General features: G+C 48.4%; 1 protein-coding gene across 5 annotated transcripts in view; it reads left to right on the forward strand.

Moving 5' to 3' along the window:
* Positions 1–13: 13 nt before the first annotated feature.
* Positions 14–18,459, forward strand: part of beta-Spec (spectrin beta chain) — a 40,973-nt gene continuing 22,527 nt past the window's right edge. For all 5 annotated transcript variants that reach the window (XM_077666282.1, XM_077666283.1, XM_077666285.1 and 2 more), the window contains exons 1-13: positions 14–151; positions 552–693; positions 764–915; positions 3,959–4,132; positions 5,013–5,185; positions 5,927–6,784; positions 10,468–10,969; positions 12,863–13,717; positions 14,044–14,172; positions 15,092–15,142; positions 15,823–15,963; positions 17,271–17,645; positions 18,156–18,328. In XM_077666282.1, the coding sequence (XP_077522408.1) occupies positions 558–693; positions 764–915; positions 3,959–4,132; positions 5,013–5,185; positions 5,927–6,784; positions 10,468–10,969; positions 12,863–13,717; positions 14,044–14,172; positions 15,092–15,142; positions 15,823–15,963; positions 17,271–17,645; positions 18,156–18,328 (3,719 nt within the window). In that variant the 5' untranslated portion in view covers positions 14–151; positions 552–557. The remainder of the gene's footprint in view (positions 152–551; positions 694–763; positions 916–3,958; positions 4,133–5,012; positions 5,186–5,926; positions 6,785–10,467; positions 10,970–12,862; positions 13,718–14,043; positions 14,173–15,091; positions 15,143–15,822; positions 15,964–17,270; positions 17,646–18,155; positions 18,329–18,459) is intronic.

Consider the following 18,459-nt stretch of genomic DNA (forward strand, 5'->3'; position numbering starts at 1 on the left):
TCCCGGAGTCGTCCTTCCTCCTCTCCCGCGCAGTCACCTACGGAAGCTCATCACCATTGACGGGAGTGGCCGGATCGGGGCGGCCGGATAGTCGGAGCATTGGACTCTCTTCCGTGAGCCGCAGTCGGATAACCGCGTCCCAGGACCAACGGTAAGTTCCTCCCCGACGTCTTCCTGCCGGACGCGGAACAAGCGGCCGCCGCGGTGCCGCGTCTCGGTGCATCCCGCATCAAACATGGCGGTTGTAGGTTTCACTCTCGGAGCAGACCGCTCTGCCGCGAAGGCTTGGCTCGATCGCCCTCTACGGCCGACTCCTAACGATGCCAGATGTCGCCGGCTAGACGCGCGTGTGTCATGGGCCGAGTGTCAGGCACCCAGTTTTGTCGGCGACGCGATGGTTTCGACGCCGACGCCCTCCTAGCGTCGCCGAGGGTTAGGACTGCAGGGCGAGGTGCGGCCGGCCGTGCTACAGCCCCCGCGATGCCGCTCTATCCGGGCGGGGCAGACGATGAGTGCGGGGCTTGACCTTGGCGTCGTCGGCTTTCTCGCAGGTCAACATGACCACGGACATCTCCGTGGGGATCCGTTGGGACCCCAGCACGGCCAACGCCCAGGAGATGGACGATTACGACTACGACGGCGGCAACAGCTCGTCGCGACTCTTCGAACGGTCGCGCATCAAAGCCTTGGCAGGTGGGCGCGGTTGTGTGGCTTCCCAGCCCAGGGTTTCGCTCACACATGCTGCTCTTCTTGTATTGCGCAGAAGAGCGTGAAATGGTGCAGCGCAAAACCTTCTGCAAGTGGGTCAACTCTCATCTGGTTCGGGCCAACTGTCGCATCACCGACCTGACCACGGACATGCGCGATGGCAAGATGCTCATCAAGCTTCTCGAGATTCTCTCCGGCGAGAAGCTGGTAACGACCTCTCATTCTCACCCCGCATGCCGTTGTCCGCGCTCAGTCGCAGCACGCTGGCGCAGGAACCGAAAGCGGTGGCAAGTTTCGGTTTTCCGGAAGGTGTGGCACCTCACGCGAGAGAAGGCGAGGTTGACGCAAAAAGAGATTCAGTTAATGTCCCTTGCTTTTGTCTCTTAAGTGTCATTATAACAAGCAGTGTGTACTTCTGCGTTTGTCTCCTCTAAATACCATTATACTGAACAACCTGTACACATGTCTTAGGAATTATTTTACATGCATACCTTGGTCATTTCAACAGGGCAGCGCATTTCTCAATTGACTTACATACTACTCTTATTCTTGCAATGTTGCATTTTGTGGATTATAAACTCTGAAGCTGCTGTGTTAAGCACGTGACGGGCAACGCCACTGTGCAGAACTCATGCATGCCTCATGCAGTAGCAAGCTGCAGCATTGGACTTGCACTGTGCGAAAGCAGCATTGGTGCTGGATTGCTAGAAATAGATACAGTTGCTTCAGGGTTCCGAGATGTCTGTAATGTGCCATCAGCCACATATCAGATAACTAGTGCCGAACCCCACAGTATGCCTTAATTCCGCTTTCTTTACTCCTTGTCTTGGAACTGTCAGAAGGTGCACTTTCTCCCAGTGCCGTACAATTGCTGTTTCACTGATTCTTTTGGATAAAAGGTAACTTAATTGCATCTGCATTTTGCTGCCCTTCCACGTAGCACTCTGTGTGACATACCATGCACAAGCTAGGTTTGAACTGTGGCACTAATCTGTGTTGTGCTTTCCAGGGATGGGAAATGAGCTTTGCCATATTCACATTGCTTGCCATGTGTTGTGCTTTTTTGGCTGGCCTTCGCTCTCTAAATTTTTCCATTGGTGTGGCTTGCACTGGCTATAGGAATGTGATGCGCCACTATGCATGCTTCTGGACTCGTATCGTACACTTGTGCGAACAGAAGAGACACCAAAGATGATAACGAAAACAAAGGCAGTGCTGACCACTGCAGGAACAGCAAGGCTCCCTCCTTGTAGCTGCGAAACATGGTATTGATCAGAGCCACAATTAAGTTTGTGCAGTCACCCTTGACCCTACTGAGGGCAGTAATACAGTGAAGTGATTTGTAAATGGGAACACATGGGTGCGTCACTAAGCACAGACAAGACAGCGGGAGCGTCACTGTGACACTGTGGCTGTTTTGAAATTCAGATGAACTTCCGTGCGCATGCCGTCCTTTATTCTCTCTGCTGGCAGCATGGTGTACCTGCTGTGAAAGCACTGCTTGCTGTCTTGTCATGCATGTCTGACACGCATTGCAGGTTCATTTTCATATTGATGATAAAAGAGAGAGGTATAGATAGCCCGTCCTAACATTCTGTGCAGCACTTGCTTGCAGCCATTTTGTGAGATATGTGCCCAGTGATAAGATATGACTTGTTTTTGAACCCGTCTCAAGAAACTAGCTTCTCAAAAAACGACACCGTTATCACTTTCGTTGAGGAATGTGGGTGGCTCACAGTCTACATGTGCCATTACTATTTTGCAACTTTTTCCCGTGCGGAAATACCATAGGCGGCACTCATGTAGAATGTCTGTGTATTCTTGCAAAGCACTGCAGTTCAATCAATATTCAATACTCTTGTACGCATGCTTTGTTTTTTTATTGGTTGGTGGGCATGTTTAGCTCCTGACAGTGAGAATACCAGACAGGGCACTATCGACAAGTGGCTTGTAATTTCGCACTGCGATCACTGTTGCCAAGTTGGTCTGCCTCTAATTTGTGACATGAGCATATGTTTACTAACCCCTTTATAAACCGCATGCCTGTATAGTCAGGCTCCTTGGAAGCCTGTTATCGTTTTTCCCCGTCAGCATGAGCTGCTTATATTCGAAGGTGACTGTTCTTGAGACTAGGTGCACTAGGTGGTCTGCAACCACTCTTAGAGGTAGGATGCCAAGAGTTGGACCAAAGTAGTATCGCGCTGAGCACACACATCACTTGCCGCCACATAACATGGCTGTGTAATCTCAAGTACTTCTCAGGATAGCTGCTAGCAGATAGCAGCCCATAATGCATGAAGTGTGATGGCGGGTTGCGTGCAGCCTTTCATAAAGCCACTGGTCGCACCACTTCTAATTTGTGCAGTTCTTTTATAGTTAAACTCAATTGTTTGTGTGGTGTCTGTTTTGTGTGTATTGTGAAAGCACACGTGAAATTCCTACTTTTCGTGGCTGCTAAATGAAAAGGGGCCAGCGGCATCACATGTGCACGATGGATTACTGAAGTTCATTTTTGTTTATTTATTTTGATACCGACAGCACCCATTGAGGACATTATTGTAGAGGGGATACAGAGGAAAATGTACATTGTCATAGTCATGAGCTAGAATTTTTTTTTTGTTGTTTGTCAGTTTTCGAATTTTTTACATAGCTTGGAGAGATGTATACACCTAGATTGTATAAAACATTTCAGCTGCCTTTTCATTGTCATCAAGTGGTCACACAAAAAGGACTTCTAATTTACCAACAGCTTGGGCTCATTTCATGCATTTTGTTTGCATTTAATGTTCCAAAGCTCAGTTGTTGTTTAATACCGCAGCCACCTTGGGTGAACTGTGGCTGAAACCTGACTGGGAATGCGACACACTTCACGCATCTTTTTTTTTTTAAAGATTAGAATGCGACTGCATCTTGGTACTTCGACTTGGGGTGCTCCTAATAGAAAAGGGACCTGAAATATTGTTTCATGTTTCGTTCAAAGAGCCCTGCAGTTCTTTTTCTTTAATATGGACGTATTATCGTTTAGTATTCTGTAGTGTAATTAATAGAGAGAAGAGTGCTGGCACCAGTTGAACCGTGCAGTGGCTAAAGCGAGCTGTGTGGCAACCGCAACAGAGGACCGCTGTTGACCTTGCAGACTTCTTAGCTTTGAACCATTTCACAACCCCGGGACATTGATCGAAAGAGTTCATGTTTCCGAACAATAATGTTGTATACGGCAGTGAGTATTTATTGTCTACCCCCGGTGCAGCAAAAACCAACGAAGGGCAAGATGAAGATCCACTGCCTTGAGAACGTGGACAAGGCGCTGACCTTCCTCAAGGAGCAGCGCGTCCACCTTGAGAACCTGGGCTCACACGACATTGTCGACGGCAACTCGCGTCTCACCCTGGGTCTCATCTGGACCATCATCTTGCGTTTCCAGGTTCCGTTTCAGTTGCATATCTCATTGTATCTGTCGGCAAAGTGCAGATGTGTGGACTCCCATGCCATTTAGTGGCGCCGGATGGAAGGCGCAGAAGGTTTTACTTTTGCACGCTTTTAGCTGAGTAGTTAATATTTGAGACACAAGGCCTGTTAGTCTTATTTTCTGAGGTGGCTGTTAACTGAGCCACCAAGTCGGTGCCCTTTTGGAGTTAGTCTGCTTTGCCTATTTATTGCATATGGCCTCGCATTCGCATTTGGTTTCCATTGAGGCTTGTAGAATATTTCGCTCGAACCCTTGATGAAGGCTGTTTTATAGAAAAGGGTTAAAGGGTTCTTAGACTGGATTGTGTGTATCCCTTGGGTTCCTTGGAGTTATTTTTGAGTCCTGCGAGCAGCTAAACATATGCGAGCCTGAGCTTTTGCCTTTCTTTTAGCAATTTTAGTTTTAGACCGACCATACTGTAGTTGCTTGTAGTAGCAGGCTATACTGCCAGTCATTATAAATCGAATTTGGCTTTTTTCCTTTAGGATTGTACATCTGCGGGCTCTATTTTGCATGCATATAAAGCAGAAAGCTATGGAAGCCAAGACGTGTGGGGCAGTCAGCACCTTTTAAATGCTCTTGGGTTTCCCCAGGGCCAAAAACATTGAGACGTTGAGAACCCCTGTTCTGGAAGGTGGAATGTTAATGGGGGAAGGTGATGGGGGAGGGGGTTTAGTCTATTTGAATCATATGGTATGGGTAAGGAGCAGTGACGACCGCCATTTCAGAGCAAAAAATTCTATCATAAGTACCATGTAATATAGTATCAGTTGCTCCAGCCTTGTGTATATGTGGTGCCGGCACTGAGCAGCAAGACTTCTCCGTCTCGTTGCAGATCCAAGACATCACCATCGAGCAGGTGGACAACCAGGAGACCAAGTCTGCGAAGGATGCCCTGCTGCTGTGGTGCCAGATGAAGACTGCTGGCTACCCCAACGTTAATGTGCGCAACTTTACCACCAGCTGGCGTGATGGCCTGGCCTTCAATGCACTCATCCACAAGCATAGGTGAGAGGCTGCTGAGAATTTTCATTTGGGACTGATGGCTTTAATTGGTATCGGAGATGTCGCGGCCATGTAAAAGGAAGTTTGGACACTGTAAATGGGGGTATGCAAATGTATTTAAAATTGCTGATTAGAACCGCATTGAGCATTGCTGATTAGAATGTCACAGGAAAACTTTTTGTTGGTACGTTCATGTGTTGTCGAGTCAGCCCCTGTGTTTTCTTTTTCATTCAGGGATAACATACTGTGAGCTGAAGTGTAGATGTGGCTGTTTTTTATATGGCCACAACCATGGCAGAGCATGTGTCATGGAAATCTTAACTCTGTGGCATGCAACTGGTACATGCTGCAGCAGACTTGCAGCTTTGATGCTGGAGGTCCGAGCCCACGTGCTTTTGTGACATATTACCAGTTTGTTTCAGGGTGAGCTCAGCGTTCGCTTGCACTTCATTTCTCAGTAAACTTAGTCTATTGTCAGGCTTGTAAGAAATATCATTGTATATTTTTATTCTTAAGATTTCACTTACAGCTTGGTGTTGATGCTTGCTGTTGTCATCAAAATTGTATGGGGCCACACAAGCCTTTTGCGCTGTGTTGATCTTTTTCGCCAATGATAAACCATTGCTTTTACTGTTATGCTGTATTAGTAGCTCAGCCGCAAATCTGATCTGTGATTGTTTTTTAACCCTTGGTGCTAGCATTGTTAGCTTTCTAGTTGAGCACGTCAAACTTATTGGTTTCCAGGCCTGACCTAATCCAGTACGACAAGCTGTCCCGCTCTAACGCCATCTACAACCTGAACAATGCATTCACCACTGCCGAGCAGAAGCTTGGTCTCACTCGACTCCTTGATGCCGAGGACGTGTTTGTGGACAACCCAGATGAGAAGTCCATCATCACCTACGTGGTCACCTACTACCACTACTTCTCCAAGATGAAGGCCGAGACGGTGCAGGGCAAGCGTATCGGGAAGGTCATCGGGTCGGCCATGGAGAACGATCGCTTGATCGGCGAATACGAAAGCCTCACCTCGGACCTGCTCCGATGGATCGAAGAGACCATCGTGGCGCTGTCTGACCGGCACTTCGCCAACTCGCTCATCGGTGTGCAGCAGCAGCTGCTCTCCTTCAACGCCTACCGGACGACCGAGAAGCCCGTCAAGTTCGAAGAAAAGGGCAACCTGGAAGTGCTGCTGTTTGCGCTGCAAAGCCAGCTTCGGGCCAACAACCAACGGCCGTACACTCCGCGCGAGGGCAAGCTGATCGCCGACATCAACCGGGCGTGGGAGCGGCTGGAGAAGGCGGAGCACGAGCGGGAACTGGCGCTGCGCGAGGAGCTGATCCGGCAGGAGAAGCTGGAACAGCTGGCGGCGCGCTTTGACCGCAAGGCTGGCATGCGTGAGACGTGGCTGGCCGAGAACCAGCGGCTGGTGTCGCAGGACAACTTCGGCCAGGACCTGGCGTCTGCACAGGCGGCCGCCAAGAAGCACGAGGCCATCGAGACGGACATCCTGGCCTACGAAGAACGGGTGCAGGCCGTGCTGGCTGTGGCACGTGAACTCGAGGCTGAAGGATACCACGACGTGGACCGGATCAATGCCAGGTGCGGCGTGCTGCCATTTCACCTTTTTGTGGGGTTTGTGAAGGAAGGGAACTTAGTATTGCTCTGGGTGTATGCTGCAAATTCATGCATTGCAGATTTGCTTATGAGAAGTTAGAAAGACCAGGCCAAAGTCTGCTGGTTCTGCAGAGCTGTATTTGGCATTCGCTTACGTTGCCAGTTGTGTTTCTGAGTAAACATTCTGGATCTGTTGTTTTGTATGAAAAAGTAGTGATAGTAGTAGCAATAGTTGTAGCGCTAGTAGTAAGAAAGTGTTTGAAAAAATATTTGTGTTTTACACCTTGTGGGGTTAACTGCTCTGAAACACCGTCCTTTTCTAGCCGTGGTTTGTTGCCTGCACAATAAGGATAGAGGAGAGTTAAATAGACATTCTTTTGTTGTGACAGTGACTGACTGATGGCGCGACGCTTGCAGCTGTGACTGAGTGTGAGCGTAGTTGCACAGAGGTGAACGCTCTCTGTTGCGAAGTCAAAAACAATGCGTGCATGTTGGGCTGAGTAATGTGCCGTGCATTCTATTGTGAGACGGCTGCCACAGCTATTTTGGCTTTTCAGTGTTGTGAATGCCTCGTGTTTGAGCTGTTGGCTCTCACAGCTTACACTCACTTTTATTAGTGCCCTTTGGGTGGGCAACATTCTGCTGTATGTGTTGGATCATGCTTTTTAGGCTGTATAAACCAAACAGCCCAGTTCTACACCCTGTTGTTAAAGTTGTCTTGAATATTGACTGTAAGCAGTAGGAAGCAAGACGTAATAAGTGGCTGAGCGCAATTAAGGCGCATTATATGACCACGTGTTTTTTTTTATAAGCCTGTTGGAGCCTCCTTAGTGTCCAGCCAGATCTGACGTTTAGTTAAGGGCAACCTGGAGGGTTTTTCGAACATTTTTAGTTAATGATCGTATCTTATTCCTGGGGGTCCCGTCTCCGGCAAAAGAAACAAAAAAATATCAGACCAAAACTGAAACTACTTCGTTCTTGGCCAGGAACGATGTTTCGGTTGATGCAGTGATGACGTCAGATACAGAAAAACGCTTATACGGGCATTGAATAGCTGAAATAGCGACTGGAAATGATGGATTCATTCATATAATGGTTAAGACAATCTAATGCTAGGCTCAAAATTTGTTTAATGTGGGGAGTGGGCAGTAAAGTAAGATTACGTTTGTGACGTCGCAAACGCAATGTTTTCCGCAGAAATCAGCAGAAATGCCAAACTTTAAAATCTGTTTGCATTGGACTGAATTCTCGCACGGCTGCCAAACTGGGTGGAAATAATCAGGATGGGGAGGAAAAGATCCAGCGAAAGTTTCATTAAAATATGTGAACCCCGAGAAGCACCCAGAGTGTCCGTTTGAGTAATAGATATCTGAGCTGAAATATGGCAGGGGACATGTCAGTGCATTGATACCGAGCAGCTCCACAGAGACAAGGTGTATCTGTCCTCGCCATTGCAACTGCTTCATAGTTTTATCCCCTGTCCTGCGCCCACTGTTATGTTAGGTGAATTTCTGAACATATAATATTGGAGGTGCATGCCAATGTGTTCAGAAAGCCACAACTTGATTGATTGATTGATTGATTGATTGATTGATTGATTGATTTATCGATCGATCGATCGATTCCTATGTCAAGTGTGCCTGCTTCGTACTGTTTTACAGCGTGGCTTTATTTGAGGGCAGACTAAAAGTTAAGCACACAAACTCGTAAAAGCTTACTACATTTTCATTCAATCGCTGTCACCAGACACAACGGAACTTGGCCTGTATGGGCAGGGTGCAGCGTTCTAATCACTCAACGAAAATGTGAGCTTTTATAAAGCAGAAAAGACCAAAAAACCGATATACTGGTGTCATCATCTATGGCTGATTTCGCAAGTAAAATGCACATGTTGACACCGATTTTAAACACTGATCCCTGAGGATATGCTACACCACCATTCACTTCAAAAACGCTGGCAACCCGTCCCTTTTGTTAAGGATGTTGTGAGTTTGATTCAACTGGCGGGAAGATTTTTAAATCCCATTTTCTCAGCTATAAGTGTTTCTTTTGATGCCGGAAAAATGTCATCATAGTTAGAGAGAGCCAGATAATCAGTTTTTCGTGAAAGCTATAATTCGATGAAATTGTCTTCTGTGGTGTCCCGTTTAAGTTATGCATCACCCTATGGGCTATCACTGCATTTCTGGGTATTTTCAAAAAGCCTTATGTGTGATCTTAGCCCAGTGCATCTCAGAGAAAAGATGGCGCAGACGTTGGGCATGGGAATCGCTATGCACTTCGTGACTGTACGGCATAGGTCAGGTTGATTTTAACTCTACTGATTGCTGTCTTCTCGACCTCGGTGCATTGCATTAAACTCTCGGAACTCACATTATTTTTGCTGCCGTTTGATTAATTCTGTCTCACACTTCCATTTGCTGGCCATCGTGGTTAGTTTGGTTGGTAGATTAAACTTCGTCTCTGTTCTGGTGTAATCTTTCTACACTTTGCCTGACTTACTCTGCTTTCGTAATGTTCATGTACTGGGTTGCTGTCGCTTGATGTTGCTGTCTTAGTTCGGGGGGGCATGTGCTAGCTTTCCCTAGTTGAGCACAGAGCAACTACCCTATTCTTTTGATTGTCCCAGCTTAGATTCTTTGAACAAGGTTAATATTTTTTTCGATTACGAAGACTTGAGAAAGATGTGTAGCTTTAAAGTGCAGCCCCTGTCAAAAGTATACAGCCCAAGGGGTTTGCTTGCGAGGCCTGCAGCGTGCCTCGTTATGCATCCTCAACAACCATAATCTCTTGAACGAGGAATGGGTTTGCGTTCTCAATCCTCCGAAGCTTTGAACTGACAGATATTCTAGGGAGCCGCGCTAAACAGCTTAAAAGCAAACCCCTTGGGCTGTGTACTTTTGACGGGGGCTGTGCTTTCTGGCAGGCTAGTTGGTCCACTCTGAGACTTGAAACGCTGGCAAGAAGAAACAAACAGGAACATAGGGAGGCATACATACAAGAAAGATGCAGACGAGCTCTGCTTTCCTTAAAGGGCCACAGAAAGGAGTGTTTGAGCTTGGCTTTAAAATGCTTGCACTATGTAAAGGCCACCGAGCATCCATGCGGCGTACGAGACCTCAAAAGCGAGCGGGAAATTTACAATACATTTTTAAAAACTCCCGCTTTCGCACCTCGCGGCGACGCGTGGTGCCCGGCTTTCGCACGAAAACCTGGCAGACGACGTCGCGTCTTGCAAATGACGTCAGCAGCCGGGGGGTTAGCATTGGTTCACAGCGCCAAATTCTTTCAGACATCACGTGCTGCCGCGGCACTGCGCGCGCCGCAGCCGGCGGATGTAGGGAAGAGGCTGAGTGAGTGGAGCCAGCGGAGGAGCGCCGCCATTTTGGCTTGCGAGAGGAGAGGGAAAGACGCGAAGACGGGGAAGTTCAAATTTTGTCTGCATATAACAGCTTGCACGAAACGCATTAAAATAATTCTTGCTGGGGGATAATTATGAACCGTTGTCTTTTAACATCCCTGACATATCGCACCTGTATTGAGACCCCCTTTCTGGGTCCCTTTAATAGCTTTGCTTGGTTGCCTGATGGCTGCGTTCAGGTTGCTGTTACTGGTTAAGTATTCCCTCGATTGTGAGATCGACTCTGCGTGGCTCTGCCCCGATGCAGGAAGGACAATGTTCTGCGCCTGTGGAGCTACTTACTGGAGCTGCTACGTGGGCGGCGGGCGCGTCTCGAGGCATGCCTGCAACTGCAGCAGGGCCTTCAGGAAATGCTGTACATCGTGGACGCCATGGAGGAGCTCAAGGCACGGCTGGCCTGCCCAGACTTGGGCCAGCACCTGATGGGCGTCGAAGACCTGCTGCAGAAGCACTCTCTGCTCGAGGCGGATGTCAACGTGCTCGGGGAGCGGGTGCGGGCTGCCATCGCGCAGGCGCCCGCCGATCCGCTGGTGGCGGAAAGGGTGAAGCAGCTGGAGGAGGCGTACGCCGAACTGTTGGCCCTGGCTACCGAGCGCAGGCGCCGGCTGGAAGACTCGCGGCGCCTGTGGCAGTTCTACTGGGACATGGCTGAGGAGCAGGCCTGGATCGAGGAGAAGGACCGCATCCTGTCTTCGCTTGAGCTGGGGCATGACCTCACCATGGTGCACCTGCTGATCTCCAAGAACAAGGTCAGGAATGGGGACATGCTTTTTGACTGCTGCTCTTCAGGGGTGAAGAGCGCGAAAGAAGCGATGCTTCGCATTCACTTTGTGCTCACGGTCTGTTGTAAAATCTGATCTACGTGAGAATCGGGATCACTTCGGCCAAATTGAGGAAGCATTCCATTTGGTTACTATAGCTGCAGAATGTGTGAACTCTGAGTTTCCCGTAGTTTGTAAGCATCAGTGACTGCCAGTGAACCCTTCATAGTGGAGCAGTTATACAATGTGGAGCCATAGCTTTACGGTTCTTAAATAGTGGTGTGCGAATATCAAGTTTTTGGTTGCAATCGAATATGAGTAGTAAAGATTGGTTGCAAATCGAACTGAATATGTCGAATAGTTCTGAATATTATCTAATAATAGTGCAAGTAGTTTAAACTAAAGACAGATGTTTTTCCACAGAACACAGCTATAAAAAGAAACAGATATATTGCAAACAAATTTTCTTTTTACCCATCATCAGCATAATTCACTGTACCTGTAAAGCCTACCAGGCATTAAATATGGGACGGGGAACCATGTAGTAGTAATAGTAATAACTTTTTTCTTAGACTAACACCTTGTTCACAATCATTTTAACAATCGCATTGAGTTAAAATAGTAGTGCGATATGCCAGTTTGCGCTCACATGATAAAGGAGCTTACTGAATGCTGTCATGAAGCATAGTAAGGTGTCCAGTTACCTCTTTTTAATGGGAGAGACGTCGGTGATTGATTATCAGCGGGGCAAGGCGCAGGGCACTTCTGGCAACATGCAACAAGACTGATCATCAAACGGACGCAAGAGCAGCAACCTGACGTGCAACGGGAGCGGAACCATTCCTTTCGCGCTCCCTCGCAATGCCTACAGACAAAATGTGGTCACGGAACGCCGCCTGAAACGCAGCGTTCATGGCGACACGAATCCCGCTTAATCCTCCCATATGGTTGTACTGGGCTGGACTGCACGCCCCATGGTGGGCCCAGACGCTGTTGTGAATGGAAGACGCAAAAGCAAAATTGCGCCGTTAGATGTGGTATGACTGTGTGGGCTGGCTTCGAGGCCGACGTTTCTGTCATACACGTTTTTCTTTGTGGCCTAAAACACGCAGTTTCTAGTTTCTTACTGAAGGAAACACAGACTGATCATAATGGTTGCCACGAAACAACTGTAGCTGTGCACACATGGTCCACAGCAACGCCCCTTCCGCTGTTCTCCACCAGCCAGGCCACTTTCGTGCATGTCAAGTCTCTTTAGTAGTATCAAACACAAGAAGATCGCCACTATAGTCAGGTTCACAGCCAGTTGTTGACTGCATTGTTGCACAATATGGTGATGTGCCACGTGGTACTGCACTTCGGTTTCTGACCCGCAAGCGCTCAGTGGCAGCTATCAATGGCCCTCAATGCATTGATTTTAATGCGAGGCCTAGCATTACCTCGCATGGGCTAGTTAGTTAACTAATGCGACAAGTGCAAGATACTGCTGTTTGGAAATGTCGCGATGTTTCGCCATGAGTATAGATGGAAAGGAAATTCGCAATTTCTGAATGTTTAGTGGGTTCAAATAGTGAAAATGCGGTGCAAATCGAATAGCAAACACTATTTGTAAACTACTCTAAGTTTCGAATATTTGCATACCCCTACTCTGAAACCTTTCTGCAAAACGACTGCTTGAGATATGCATGGCTGACACCGCCTTTCTTTCACTTCTGGACATATAAGACATATCTGGTCAACTTTTGCTCAGTATCTTGTTTGTGTTCACCGTTTAACTTTTTGCTTTTGCACTAACGGCAAAGTTATATCCACACGCTCTGGCAAATTGGGAGCGCACTTTGCTCATGAGCTGTATTTCTTTTTTTTCTTTGGCACCTGCAGGCAATGGAGGACGAGCTGGCAGCCCACGAACAGCAGCTTCAGGCCGTGGTGCGGTCTGGTGAGTCGCTGGCCGCGGAAGACATGCCTGGCTCGGAGAGGGTGGCTGAGCGTTCCGCTGAGGTCCTGGCCGCTTGGGACCGGCTGCGACAGCTGCAGGCGCAGCGTGCTGAGCGCCTCGCCAAGGCCCTCGACTTCCACCAGTTCTTCGCTGACGCCGACGATGTCGACACCTGGATGCTGGACACGCTCATGCTGGTCTCGAGCGACGATGTAGGCCGGGACGAGGCCAACGTTCAGTCACTGCTCAAGAAGCACAAGGAGGTCATGGAGGAGCTCAAGAGCTATGCACAGGCCATCGACGCCCTGCACGCTCAGGCGGGTGCTCTGGCGGAAAGGGAGTCGCCTGCAGTCCTGGAGCGTCTGGCCTCCATCGACCGTCGTTACAAGGACCTCCTGGACCTGGGCCGCCTGCGAAAGCAGCGCCTGCTCGACGCCCTCTCGCTGCACACGCTTCTGAACGAGGCGGACGGTGTGCACCAATGGATCGAGGAGAAGAACAAGATGCTCGACAGCATGGTGCTGACGAGGGATGCCGAGGACACGGAAGTGATGCGGCACCGATTCGAGGGCTTCGAGCAGGAGATGAACAACAGCGCTTCGCGTGTGGCTGTCGTGAACCAGCTGGCTCGGCAGCTGCTCAGCGTGGAGCACCCCAATGCGGAGGAAGTGCTGACCAAGCAGAACTCGCTCAACCAGAGCTGGGCGGCCCTTCGGGACGCTGCCGAGAAAAAGCGGGACAACATTGCATCGGCCCACGGCGTGCAGACCTTCCACGTCGAGTGCCGGGAGACCATTGTGAGTAGTTTTGCTGAGAGCTGTTGGTTCTGTTTCTTTCTGTGAATGAAGAAAGTAGAACTGGAGTCTGGGCAGGGCATGTTTGGTCATTACCTTCTGACAAGTGGATAAGGGCTCTCAGGGTTGTAACTGTCTTTGAATTGCTGGGTCCTTAATCTGAGCAGTGAGAGACCAGAGTATACAGGATGAGGTAATGCTATGTTTCGAGTTCGTGTTGATGTTATGCGATGAACAACAAGATGGTAGAGTGCTTGTCATTTTGGGTACGTACTTAAGAGGTATGTGTGTGCGTTGTATGTCCAACACAACTTTTTTTTATCTCGCAGACTTGGATCGAGGAGAAGACCAAGCTGCTTCGAGCTACCGAAGACTTGGGTGATGACCTGACAGGCATCATGACCCTGCAGAGACGTCTGTCGGGCATGGAGCGAGACTTAGCCGCTATCCAAGCCAAGGTGAGCTGTTTCAGAAAACACAGTGTGCATCTTTCTGAGAGACAAACTTAGTGGCAGCGCAAAGGTGACACAGCAAAGTTGACTATATACGGGACAGGTGCTAGCCTTGTTTTTCACATCTGTCCTGTCTATTTGCCAGTACTACAGCAGGATGACACTAGCAGAACTCTGTGCAATCCCCATAGGCATGCGAATGACGCATAACGGCATTGTTGATGGTGAATAAAGAAGTAGCGGGCAACTTCTACCGCAAATAAAGTTTTCTTTTTTTTTTCACAAATGCTCCGCATCATGTTTTAGGGATTCTTTGCCATGCTAGGAGGTGAATTTCAGTGCAAAATTTGAATGGTACAAACTAAACTGTATATTTTAGCAACCTCGGTATATCAAGGTATAACTGTATTTTGTCACTTGTGTGTTCATTTGGCTTTCAAGTTGGCTTCTAAGATGCATAAACCGTGTAAATACTGGCTGCAGTATACTGGCAGATGTTTGGATTTAAATTACCTCATTGTTAACGTGGTTGGTCCATGCAAGAACACTGTGAGTCCAAGGCTCATATGGTGGATCATTTGTTCTACTATATATACAGCAAGCTGTTGTTAATCCAAACTCTCCTAATTCAAACATCTGGTTTATTTGAGCTGATGCTTTGGCCCCATCTGCATGAAATGTATTGAAACGGCTCCCCTTAATTCAAGCTCTGCATAATTCAAACGTCTTCGAAACCCTTCAGGTTTGAATTATCTAGTTGTCATGTTGTTGACGTGGCTTTGTAACATTGTAACCTTGTACCATATCTTCATCAGGCTCTGACTTCTCCGTCTCTTTCTTCCGCTGAAGATTGTCCCGTTGTCTTCCTTTTCCTCTACGTTAAGCCTGTTGTGCATTCCTGTATTGATGAGGAATTGTTTTGCAGCTGGATGCCCTGGACAAGGAAGCAGAGCGGATCAAGCAGGAGCACCCTGAGGTGAGCAGGCAGCCATTTTGTAACCGCACCTCATTTGTAGCTCTGCACATGCACTGTGTTACTTTCTCAAGCAGCTACTGCTGCATTAAACTCTTTTGGAAACTCGACTGACTTTTACTGCAACAGCAGGTAAAGGCATGTTTCCGGTTGTGCGGCGCCGCTGGTGTAACACATAGGAGAAAGAGGAGCAACGGGAAGTGACGCCGTTCGCGACAGCATGGATTTGTGGTGTCCTCTGTGTGTAGCAGCACGAACTAAGGCTTGCACCGTTTGAGCTTCTGCGTAGAGAAGGCGCCACTGCGTAGGGCAGTGATCGCCATATTCAGCGGTGTGAACAGCTTTCCCAGAATGCCGCATTACGTAGGCGTGGTAACTGTCTGTGAGTTTTTAATTGTTCTGTTTCTCGAGTTTCTGCTTGGAATCGCAGGAACTTTTTTTTTGTCTTGCTTCACTAGACAGGTGCAGAAATGGTTAAGCGTACGTATTTAGCAAATGCAACAACACTGTGCTACGAGGTGTTGATTTCATTTTACTGTTGTCTCTAACTGTGTTGGTTCATTCTTTAGGGGAATCCCTTAAAATGGAGTATGTGGCATCTGCCAAGTAAAGCAATAGTGACTTGTAGCGGAGAGACGCTCGGAATGGTTGTTGATACTGTACTGCATCGTGCAAATTCGCAGGAGGCTGAGGCCATCCAGGAGCGCATCCTTCAGATCAAGGCGGTGTGGGAGCAGCTGACACAGCTTCTCAAGGAGCGCGATGCCAAGCTGGAAGAAGCCGGCGACCTGCACCGATTCCTGCGCGACCTCGACCACTTCCAGGTATGACCGTGACACCGAGGCACTCTGTCCTGCTCTCCGACCTCCTTTGGCGCAGTGCATTGGAGTAAAACCTTCCTTTTGCGTATATGGGAGAACTTGCTTAAAATGAGGCTTTGGGGGGAACAAGGTCTTTCTTAGTCTGGCTTCCGCAGACTTAATCTTGAAAGTAGCGTCCAGTCAACTCTTCGTCATTTTATACAAACTTGCTGCTTGTACAATGGCTGCTTAAAGGGACACTGAGGAGAACTCTATCAATTTTTTTTTGTTAGCAAAATCTGATAGTTCGGCATTTCATGGTTTTGTTGCCGCCTGTCCGGGCGCGAAAGATGCATTTATTTCAAAGAAATTTGGATTCGAAGTTTAAAAAGTTTTTCCCGCCCCTCTGATTCAAACTCAGGGAACTCTTATGATGCCACGGCAACTCTTACGACGTCACAGAACGGAGTGACGTGAATCGTGACGTAAACGCGGACTCCGTGATTTCTGACGGCTAGCGGTGCGGTGTGCAATCTTTCTTTGCAAGCCTCAGAGATTCGTGACGTCCATGAAGTAAAGAAAATTCCTCCAAGCTGGCGCCTCTTGTCCTAGGAAGTCATTACGCTTGTACTTGCGAGATTGGCCTGTGGCGTCGATACCTGTATTTTGGTTCTTGCTATTTTCTACTTTACGATAGCTTTGTTTTCAGTAAGAGTGGCGTTTTTGTGATCAGGAGCTGCTATTCTATGGATACAAGCCAACTTCAATTTCTCCTCAGTGTCCCTTTAAGCTTAGCAGAGACACTCAGGACAGTGGCCAGGTACCTTGCTGATGTTTGAGCTTTATCTCATAGCTCTGTGAAAAAAAAAATGACAACAATTTGTTATCCGGTTTTCCTTTTTCGTTGCCTTTGTGCCAGAAAGCGTGCTATATTCTTTACTTACTAGTATAGTAAAAATCATGCTATTATAGTAAAAAAACACTAGTATACCCTGGTTAGAATGCAGTGTCAGTTTTTTCTACGAAGCTTACAGCTGCACACCTAAATGCAGTAACTCAAAAGAAGATGCGTGGCCAACAGGGCCTTGCATATCTTTCCAACTTTATTTTAGGTAGAGTGGCAACTGATGAACACGTAAGCGAGGGTGCAGATGTGCAGGTATGCTCGTAAGGCTTCATGCTCTCATGCAACCATCTAAGGAGATGCTGATGGCAGCTGAAACAAGCTGGATCAATTTACATTTTTTGTTACTGCACACGCACCAGCACAGCGACCCCAGAATCGGGAGGTTAATTAACCATGTGCCTTTGGACCACACGTTTCTTTGCAGACGTGGCTGACTCGGACGCAGACTGAGATCGCGTCGGAGGACGAGCCGACCACGCTGCAGGAGGCGGAGCGGCTGCTGGAGCAGCACCGCCTCATCCGGCAGGAGGTGGACAACTACACGGACGACTACACCAAGATGATGGAGTACGGCGAGCGCATCACTTCGGACGCGGCCGACGAGGACCCCCAGTTCATGTTTCTGCGCGAGCGGCTGCGGGCTCTGCGCGACGGCTGGGCCGAGCTGCGCCAGATGTGGGAGAACCGGCAGGCACTGCTCTCGCAGTCCCTCAACCTGCAGCTGTTCCAGCGGGACGCCAAGCAGGCCGAGGTGCTGCTCAGTCGCCAGGAACACCAGCTCGCCAAGGACGAGCAGCCCGTGAGTGGCGCTGTGTTGTTCTATCACTACCAGAAGCGGCCATCCCTCCCACCATAGCAGCTCAGTGGCTATGTATCGTTGTTCTGTTGCTTGTGTTTAGATTTTATCAACGGGTTCCTCCTGCCATGATCAGCGGGAGCAGTAAACAGCTGACGCTGCAGGCTTTCACACCTTTGTAAGGAAAACAATAAGAGTTCATTAATTTCATGAGGCTGAACTGAAAATTTTCACTTTCAGTTATTTATTCTCAGTGAGGACATGTACAGTAAGACCTCACTAATACCGTATTTACTCTAATGTAATGTGAGTTTTTTCCCGGATTTTTTCCCCTTAACGTCTACCCTCGCGTTATAATATAAAAACGGTGTAGGTAAAATGGCGGGTCGTATTAATTACTATTACGAACCAGCTTGCCTCGAAGCGTGTTTGTTCCTGCTTGCTGAACAGTGTGCAGAAAGGTGAGAGGGCAGAGGCTTAGTAGGCACTGGATGGACGGGGGTGTCTGTGCAGACAAGTCTGGAGCAAGTGGAGGACCTGATCAAGCGCCACGAGGCCTTCCTCACCACCATGGAGGCTAACGACGAGAAGATCAATGCGGTGGTGCAGCACGCCCAGAGGCTGTGCAGTGAGGGCCACATGGCTTCCGACAAGATCCGTAAGAAGGCCGACTCCATCCTTGAGAGGTGGGTTCACAAGAAGTCGTCATAACGTGAATTCCGCCAAGGTGTCCACGGTCATTTGTTGCGGCGTTTTAGTGCAAAAGCTCTACTTAATACGGTTCCAACTAAGAATATTGTGTGAAGCTTGACCTTGA

This window comes from Amblyomma americanum, chromosome 5, assembly GCF_052857255.1.
Source record: "Amblyomma americanum isolate KBUSLIRL-KWMA chromosome 5, ASM5285725v1, whole genome shotgun sequence".
Lineage (NCBI taxonomy): Eukaryota > Metazoa > Arthropoda > Arachnida > Ixodida > Ixodidae > Amblyomma > Amblyomma americanum.